Genomic DNA, 9,008 nt, shown 5'->3' on the forward strand with positions numbered 1-9,008 from the left:
CTAAACACCCAATAAGCACTCATATAAGTACGATACTATTTTGAATAAACCTATCTATAGACATTCCATATTATTCTTTGTGAATGTAAAATTTGATAATGCTTTTTGTAAATTTATTTATTAATAAAATGTATGATATAAATATTCCTATAAAATTATTGTTAAGTTATCATATTACTTCTACTAACATCACTTTTGTAGAAATTTCATGAGTTAGATAAAGTAATTGCTTATCGAAGCATGTTTTCCTTCGAAGTAAACATTACAAACATGAGTTGGATGAAGTAAGTGTTTTTTGAAGCATGTTTTAAGCGTGATTTCCAAAAAAGTAAACATTGTAATAGTTGTGAAAGTTTTTATGTCAAACGTTTAGAAGCCATTAAAAAGTGTCTAATTAAAATTAATTGCAGTTTATGACTTAGGTCCCGTTTGATAGTTTCTGTCTGGAACAAGCGTTAGCTGGTAAAATGTTGTCTGTAAAAATTTTCTGACAATGAAAGAAACCATGTTGTTTGATTGTACATCTGATTAACTGTGCTGAATAATGAAAAATGACCCGGTTTATGTCCGATAGTGGTGGGATGGATGAAATTTTCTTTAATAAATTAGGATGGTGGTGGTATTGTCAAAAAAAAGAATTAATCCAATAAAAATAAATTAAAAAAATTAACTAAAAAAAATTAATAATCTAATAAAGTAATATTTATTAATATATAAATATTATATATTATAAATAATATTTATGAATATATAGTAATCCAATTAAAAAGAATTAATCCATAAAAAGGAAATTAAAAAAAATTATTTAAAAGAAATTAATAATCCAATAAAATAATATTTATTAATATATAAATATTATATATTAAAATAATATTTCTTAATATAAAAAATACATTAAAAAAATATTAATTCAATAAAAAATAAATTTTAAAAAAAAAGTTATTCAAAAAAATTAATAATCCAAGAAAGAAAGAAAGAGACGGGGTTTGGTGTATAATTGTCTTTCCAGCCCATTCAGTCAGAAATATATGATTTTGGGGCTTCTGAAAAAGACATATCTTACCGGAAAGACCCATTTTTTTATGCAAATCAAACAGTTTTTCCGGTCCATTCAACCAGAAAAAATTATTTGGACTTGAAAAGATGCATATCAACCAGAGTCTTAGCTTATAAATAAAAAGACTACAACACAACCATACGATCAAATTGATAGAAAAAAATCATAATATCTATATAGCAAACTACAAAGATACTAATACAGGACCGGTCCTGAGGATTTAAATATCCTCAAACGTTCTGATGAGCCAGAAAAGAAAAGAAAAAAAAAACTTATTGCTATTATAAGCTTTTTATTTTTAAATAAATATATATACATATAGTATAATATAATAAAAACAATTGGACCCAAAAAAAAATTAAGCATAGTTCAGTTACCCAAAAAAAAAATGCCACTTTGCCCTTCCCTCCAGGCCCATCCCCATGACTAATGCCTAACTTTTCTTTTTTATTGATTCACATCTTTTAACACTAAACCACTCATACATAATATCCAAGAAGATATAGTTACACAATATGTAAATTAACCCACCAAGCAAATAAATAACAAAATAAAATACAACACAACATCCGAAAGTCGCTCATCCACCCTAAAGTCCGTAAAAACCAAAACCTCAACTTTTAAGCGACCAACATAAAAAGGGAAAATGAAGAATATCAGCTGATAGGAAGGAAAACCTTCCCATCGGCTGATATCAGTTGATGGGAAATATCCCATCAGCTGAAACCTCAAAACCAAGATGTGAAACTAATCTTTTACATTTACAAGTGTTTTGAGGATGGTATCGGTCATCCCATCAGCCAAAGAAAATAGGTGGCCCGCACGTGTTACCTCGTGGTATTTGATCCACGGGAGTTGTTTGGCAATATAACGTTGAGATTTTACAGGGACAAAACGGTCATCATCACCCATCCATAAATGAACGGATCCTTCGTTATTTGGGAATGGATTCTCGAGTTCCATTGGATCAAATTCCCATTTCCCAAATCCAATCATTAAATCACGATGAAGAGACTCATATTCTCCTTGTTGTCTTGGCAATGTCTTCAACGCACACAAAAAAAAAGATTAGTAAACTTAATAAAACATGAGTCATGTATGTATATGAATGCTTTTGTTACTTAATCACATGTTGTTAGTATATGATACTAATATTTTCTAAATACAAAGGTTGAATGCAAGTAATAGCAATGTATTTATAATGATATATTTATTATAGCAACTTACTTTTACTTTTCCTATTATTAGGGTCTTTTTTCACTTTATAAATCTAGTTGAATATTATTTTACGTTTTTTATTAGTAAATCATGCATCTTTTGATTTTCTGTTTGTTGTGGACACATGGGATTGCTTGTCGGTTTTTCTTATTTATAACAGGTGTGATTTATAAAAAGGGTAGATGATTAAAGAATTACAAAGTGATGTAGAAAGCAAGTACCTTTTCTTGTTCAGTGGGAGGAGTAAACTTTGATAGAACTTCCATGTCAGGAGGAGAGAACATATCAAGGGATTGAGAAGCAACAGAAGAACTAGGAAACCATTTTTGAGTGTTCCACCAATATGTCAGCCATGGGAGATGGTGAGCAACACGTAGAGACCATTGGTCAGGCTTAAACATTTCATAATATACTTCATTTGATAAGTTTGAAGGGAATGAAGGCCACCAGTGATTAACCACCGGTGAAATAAGAGTTGCTCCCGCTAGCCTATTTAAAACACATGTCAAAAATTAACAAAATTGGAATCACATCGTGTTTCTTACACATTACACGCAACTGGACAGGCTTTCTAGGGCTACTTTCGATGACGAGCATCAGAAGGGCATTTACAACTTTTGCACTGACGAGAGATCGAGAGCGAGTCCCTGTCCCGTCTTGTTCCACCTTTTTCGGCGGGACAAAAAAAATGCAAAATTTGTCCCACTGACATCAGTCTCAGTCCCAGTCAAATACACGCCAGACACAGTATAATATGTCATGTCCTGCAAAACAAACGGGCCCTTCGGGCCCGTTTGTTTCCCAAGACAGGACAAAACAACCTTGTACTGCGTCTGGCGTGCATTGAACTGGGACCGAGACTCATGTCAGTGGGACAAATTTTGCATTTTTTTTTGTCCCGTCAAAAAAAGGTGGAACAAGATGGGACAGGGACTCGCTCTCGATCTCTCGTCAGTGCAAAAGTCGTAAATGCCCTTCTGATGCTCGTCATCGAAAGTAGCCCTAGAAAGCCTGTCCAGTCCCATCAAGCGGTATTTAAAAAATGCTTTGCACCTGTGAGGGATGTACTTGAGACAAGGCCAAACCAAATTTCCACCCATAGACAATCCAGCTAAATAGAATTTGGATCCGAGTTGTAGTTGATCAGCGAGCTCCTCTATATCCAAAGCTAAACTTTTTAAAGTTCTCTCAGGGTGTGGATCACTCTCTCCATAACCAGGTCGATCAAACGAAACTGTGTACACCCCTAACTCTTCAATAAGAGCCTGTAAAAATCAACCACACCATAAAAAAAACTAACAAAATATCCCAAAAAAAATGAAAGGATCCATACCTGAGAGGCTCTATTGAAAAGATTATGAAGTTTGCAACCATCAAAACCATGGATGACTATTATTTTATATTTGGCTGTTTCTTTTGGGACACCATGTTCCATATATGACAAATGCCTTCCATCACGAAGCTTTATTCTTGGTGATGTAATTGGAGGACCATTTGGAGATCCACATATTTTTGGAGGTGGTGGACGAAATGCTTTGAAAGCCCATGCCAAGAATCCCATAAAGAAGATAAGCAGTAATTTCTTGAAAATCCCTAATTTTCCATGAAACAAAATCAACCAAATCAGGAAGCTTTAAATCAGTTGAGTATTTTTCATATCTATTATGGATTTATGTGATATTATTTAATAATCAATCAGAAACATGGAAATAGATATAATCTTGTAGGGTCAATAAGTCATTGAATGCAAGATCGTTGGGACCAAACTGTTTGAGGTGGTCAATTTTGACCACAATCGGACCCTTTTGACCGATATCCAAGGTTCTTTCGCCAAATAGTTAAATCAAATTCTGAAGCGATGTTATAATCTCATCAATGGCGATTCGTTAGCAGAAAAATAGATTCGTTTTGTATCTTATTGTAATAAGTTATGTAACTTGTATAATAACAGAAGATGTTTATGATAATATATGTTTACATTGAAATTTTTAGTTCGTCCTGGAAGATTTGCACAATTTGTTTGGTCAAAGACACGATCCTAATCTGGAATCTTAAAATTAAGAAAAATTATATGTTTGATGACTCTAATTCCATCTTTAATAACTGGAATTCGAGAAGAATTAGTTTGAACTCAAACAAAAACTGGGATTCACGTCACGAATTGAAATCAGGGGAAAAATTTTCTTTTGGAAAAACAGTTCTTTAGAATAGAAATTACTCCGATACTGAAAAACAAGGTATTCACAATTCACATCTGATGGTTATTTAAATTCATAAAAAAGAAAAGAAAAAGAGAGACAGATCGAAAAAAGAGGATAAAAGGAGAAGAAAACGGTTTACATACCTTTTGGAAGAACTGATGAAGAAGTAGGTTTGGATTTCCTGGTGTGTGACCTAGCTGATGCAGCTGAGATCTTCCTTGTGACACCAGCTGCCATTGTTTATATGCGGGGAAGAAGGAAGGTCAAATCTATTACTAAATCGACCGACTTGAGTTTTTTATGCTTGCTTAGTGGCTTCACTGCATTTGATGACTTGAGTCCTAGTGTCCAAGTCGGAAGTGTAATACAAATATGCTCCCTAGACGTATCTTTAACATACAACTATAGTCCTAAGACTTCGTTTTAATAAAATGGGCAAATGAGCCTTAAGTTTATTTAAAAAAATATCGGTTTTACACTTAAACTTGTTTTAGATCAAATCTGATGTTTTGTTTAATTTGTTCTAGTCGGTTTCCTGGTCACATACGTGTTTACCTGATGCTAATAAGCCCTTAAGTTTTCAAAAATATTCGGATTTACTGTTAAGTGTAAAAAATGTTCGGATTTACTATTACTTTGATGATTATTATTATTATTATTATTATTATTATAATATGTTTAATACCTTTTTAAATGTATATATTTTATACATACATTTTTAAATATGTTTTTAAATGTATAATAATATTTTTATACATTTAAAAATATATGTACTTTTATTTAGTATTTAAAAATATATTTACTTCTAGTTAGTATTTATATACATTTGAAAGTCAACATACGTCTTTAAAAACGTAATTATATATTAAAAATATATTTATTTGTATTTAGTAGGTATATATATATATATATATATATATATATATATATATATATATATATATATAAGGTTTATATTGTATAGAATATATAATTATACGTATTTGTACATATTTATAACATCCAATTTCGTGATGTTTCTTATTTCCAGATTGTGGACCGTAATTCGATCATGTAAAGGCTTTGAGTTTCAAAGAAATAGTGTTTAGATCCTATCGGATGTTGATAGTGTTGATTAAGTGATTAAAACCCTCAAATTATGCTTTGAAGCAAAAGTGTAAAATAGGAAAAGTAATATTTCAAGCTCCTTGCATGGATTATGATTTTATTTCAACAAGTACAAATTCAAAAGTAATTAGATAGGATTGTGGGGTTTTTCAATACATTCGTATGCATATAAAGATCGCCGAAAACGGGGTTAAAACGAAGAAGTTATGACTGTTGAAAGCTGGAGTGGAATCGTCATGAGGTGAACGCATGTTGTCATGAGGTGAGAGCCGTCACGAGGTGATAATCATTTTGTCACGACGTGAGAGTCGTCACGAGGTGACAAGCATGTTCTCATGAGATGACCGTTGTGCAACCCAAGCCCATGAATTTTAGGGTTTTCAACGTATTTAAAGGTAAAGATTGATGTTTTAGGGTATTTTCTTAGCCTCCATCACATATAGAACACCTTGGGAGCAACCCTAGCCTCCCTCTTTCAAGATTTGATCTCATCCCCTCTCCTCTCACCTCTTCTGGATGTTTTTGGTGGTATTTTGATGAAGCTTGAAGATCAAGAACGTTCTTTTGATTGCAAGGAATTAGGTCTGGCAATCGTGTCGTGTTCGGGTTGGCGGGTCAAAATATGTCAACCCAAACACGACCCATTTAAATATACAGGTCACGGGTTGGCGGGTTTGGAACATAAACCCATATATGACCCGCCAACCCATTTATTTATACGGGTTCACAGGTTGGAGGGTTCGTGGGTCAGATTTGGGTTCGTGGGTCTGAATTTTAGACATTTAAGTCTTAAACATCCAGATGAAAATTAAAAACATTCATACAAACATGTTACATACTTAGCCTTATAGGTTACGACTTACGACCTTAGACCATCTACCACGAGTCAAAAAATGTCAAAACAATCAAATGGTCTATGAATCAATGGTATATATTATATAATACTTATTAAATATTAATACTTGATATATAAATACATTTAAAAATAAAATATTTTTTTTATTAAGAATATAAACGGGTTGGCGGGTCAACCCATTTATTTTTTGAGAAACCCATATATGACCCGTTTAATAAACGGGTTGGCGGGTTGACAAACTCAACCCAAACCTATTTATTTCGTGTCATGTCGCGGGTCGTGTCGCGTGTCGTGTCGAGAATTGCCAGCCCTACAAGGAATGTTGTTTTAAGTTTGGATCTATCAAAGTCACCCCATTTCTGGACTATTATGAGTATAAAGTTCATATCTTTCTCCTTAGTTGTTTAGATCTCTTCATTTGTGGTTTGTGGCACTTTTGGTCCATTTTATGGATGATCTTGGAGTTGAGTGGACTCTAACACCTTTTGATCAGTTCGGAATGCCTCTTGGACCTTGTGGATTAGGAAAGTTATGATATTTTTCCTTCCCTTTCAGTCATGCAAGTTATCTTGGTTATTTAGGTCATTTTGTTGTAATAAAGTTTAGATCTTGAAAGTTTGAGACATTATTATGAATAAAGTTGGAAACTTTATCCATCTAAACATCATGTTGATTTAGATCTGAAGGTTGGAGACTTGGACATAATGCATTAAGTTAAGAAAGATGAATTCTTGGTCACTTTGAGAGTTAAAGACTAAATCTTGGTTGTTTGGACCATCCTAATGGATAAAGTTGGAAACTTTATCCATTATGAAGCTATTAAGAACCAGATCTGATGATATGAGTTTTGGGTCCTGAAGGATTAAGCTCTTAATGAAGAAAATGTTGGATTAGGTGTCTAAGCCATTAACTATAATTGGTATAAACTTGAATTGATAGCAGCACAGTCCTTTTGGGTTGCCCTCAAACCTAGCAATTGGACATGATGACTTTTTGGAAAGAGAGAGGTTGATTTATTATTTGATTAATAAATTGAAATAAATAGTTTATTAATAAATTGTGTGAATAATATATTAATTAGGAATAGTAATATTTGATTAATAATTAATCAGAAATTAATTAGAATTAATTTTGGAATTAATAGAAATAATTTTAAGTATAGGGACTAAAGTGCAACTATTAAATAGTTGAGCAAAAGGCTCTAAAACCTTCCACCAAGGTGACGGACGGTTTTAGAGGTTCTTTTAGAGCTCTAGAATTATCATTAGAGGATAATTAGGAAGCTAGATAAATACCAAAAATAATATAATGTTATTTTATTGGTTTGGGGCTTATCTAGAGTTTCCTTGTTGCACTATATAAAGGGACCTATGCCTTGAAAATTTCGGCCACTCCTTCCTCAAGTGAGATCTGAAAATTTCCTCCTCCCTCTCTTCTAATCATTTTCATTGCTAGCTTGGGTGTGAACCACTAGAGGCACGGCAATTGTGGTGCTTGCTTCAAAATGATCAAAAGTTATGTTTTTCTTCTTTCTTTCTTAATTTTGAAAATTCCTAGAGCTCCTTATGGTTCTTATTTGATGTTCACACTTATAGGTTCAATAGAGAAAACATAGATCTTTTGGTCTAGGTTGCATGCACACTTAAGGATTTAAGTTTGTTTTGTAATCTCTAAAACCCATAAGTGGTATCAAAGCGTTAGGTTTGATTTCTATTGAATAGCTATAATAAATGAATTGATCAATTAGGGTTTATGGCAATTAAACCCTCTTGGACAATGGTTTCTTAGGCCCTAAGTTTCGAGATTTTTAGTAAGGGTTGAAACCCTTACCTTGCCTTCCAAGTTTTCGATTTTGGAGAGAGCTTCCTTGTAACATCCGAAATCTTGAAGAGAAATTCTTGAGAATAACCCTATTTTTAGGTCAACTCGACGAGATGGAGGGACTAACTCATCGTGTTGAAGATGGATGGATCGTGAGGGTTTAATGAACCAACTCGACGAGTTGGCATTTGAGATGGAGGGACTAACTCAGCCTCCATTGTCAAGTTTTTGGAGCCTTGGAAGGGAGTTTGGTGTTCATTTCGTGCATTGTGAAGGAATTAGAAGATCTTGAAGTTTCTAACTTGGAGAAGGAAGTCTTAGACCAAACTGCTTATGATACGAGGGTATTCTATCCCGAGGATGATTGGCCCATCGTAGACATGCCTGGTATTCCATCCCGAGGCTGATTGGGCCAGGCATGAGTATTTTAGCATGTTGTTATTTGTTTATGTTATCTGTTTTGGTGTTGGTATTTTGGGAAAACCACTAAGTTTCATGTTTACAGTTTTGGTTTATGGTTTCAGGTACTTCAGTGGATAGTGGCAAGGTGAAGGCGTGACCGTACACATCCTCGCATTTTGGACTTATGATTTTTGCGAAACTCTGATAATGTGAATGTTTTGAAAACTATGTTAAAAGAGATTCTGATTTTAAATAATGTTTTAGGAACAACAGTTTTTGTAAAGACTACTACAGAAAAAGGGTTGTTTTGAAAAGGTTAAATTTTATGAAATCTTTGATGGGTTTG

General features: G+C 33.3%; 1 protein-coding gene across 1 annotated transcript; it reads right to left on the minus strand.

Annotated features, from left to right (window-relative positions):
* Positions 1–1,575: 1,575 nt before the first annotated feature.
* On the minus strand, positions 1,576–4,840 carry LOC145086302 (uncharacterized). The gene is made up of 5 exons (XM_079024056.1): positions 4,620–4,840; positions 3,609–3,868; positions 3,329–3,540; positions 2,497–2,764; positions 1,576–2,101 (listed from the first exon to the last, which is right to left on the minus strand). The coding sequence occupies exons 1-5, from the start codon at positions 4,711–4,713 to the stop codon at positions 1,805–1,807; spliced, it is 1,131 nt and encodes a 376-aa protein (XP_078880182.1). The 5' UTR covers positions 4,714–4,840; the 3' UTR covers positions 1,576–1,804.
* Between the last annotated feature and the right edge of the window lie 4,168 nt (positions 4,841–9,008).

This window comes from Lactuca serriola, chromosome 2 (genome assembly GCF_051521515.1).
Source record: "Lactuca serriola cultivar US96UC23 chromosome 2, Lser_US96UC23_V15, whole genome shotgun sequence".
Classification (NCBI taxonomy): domain Eukaryota; kingdom Viridiplantae; phylum Streptophyta; class Magnoliopsida; order Asterales; family Asteraceae; genus Lactuca; species Lactuca serriola.

Coding starts and splice junctions, on each gene's coding strand:
- LOC145086302 (XM_079024056.1), bottom strand. CDS start 4,713: ATGGCAGCTGGTGTCACAAGGAAGATCTCAGCTGCATCAGCTAGGTCA. Junction 3,869..4,619: donor TTCATCAGTTCTTCCAAAAG/GTATGTAAACCG, acceptor ATGGAAAATTAG/GGATTTTCAAGAAATTACTG. Junction 2,765..3,328: donor CTCAAGTACATCCCTCACAG/GTGCAAAGCATT, acceptor TGTTTTAAATAG/GCTAGCGGGAGCAACTCTTA.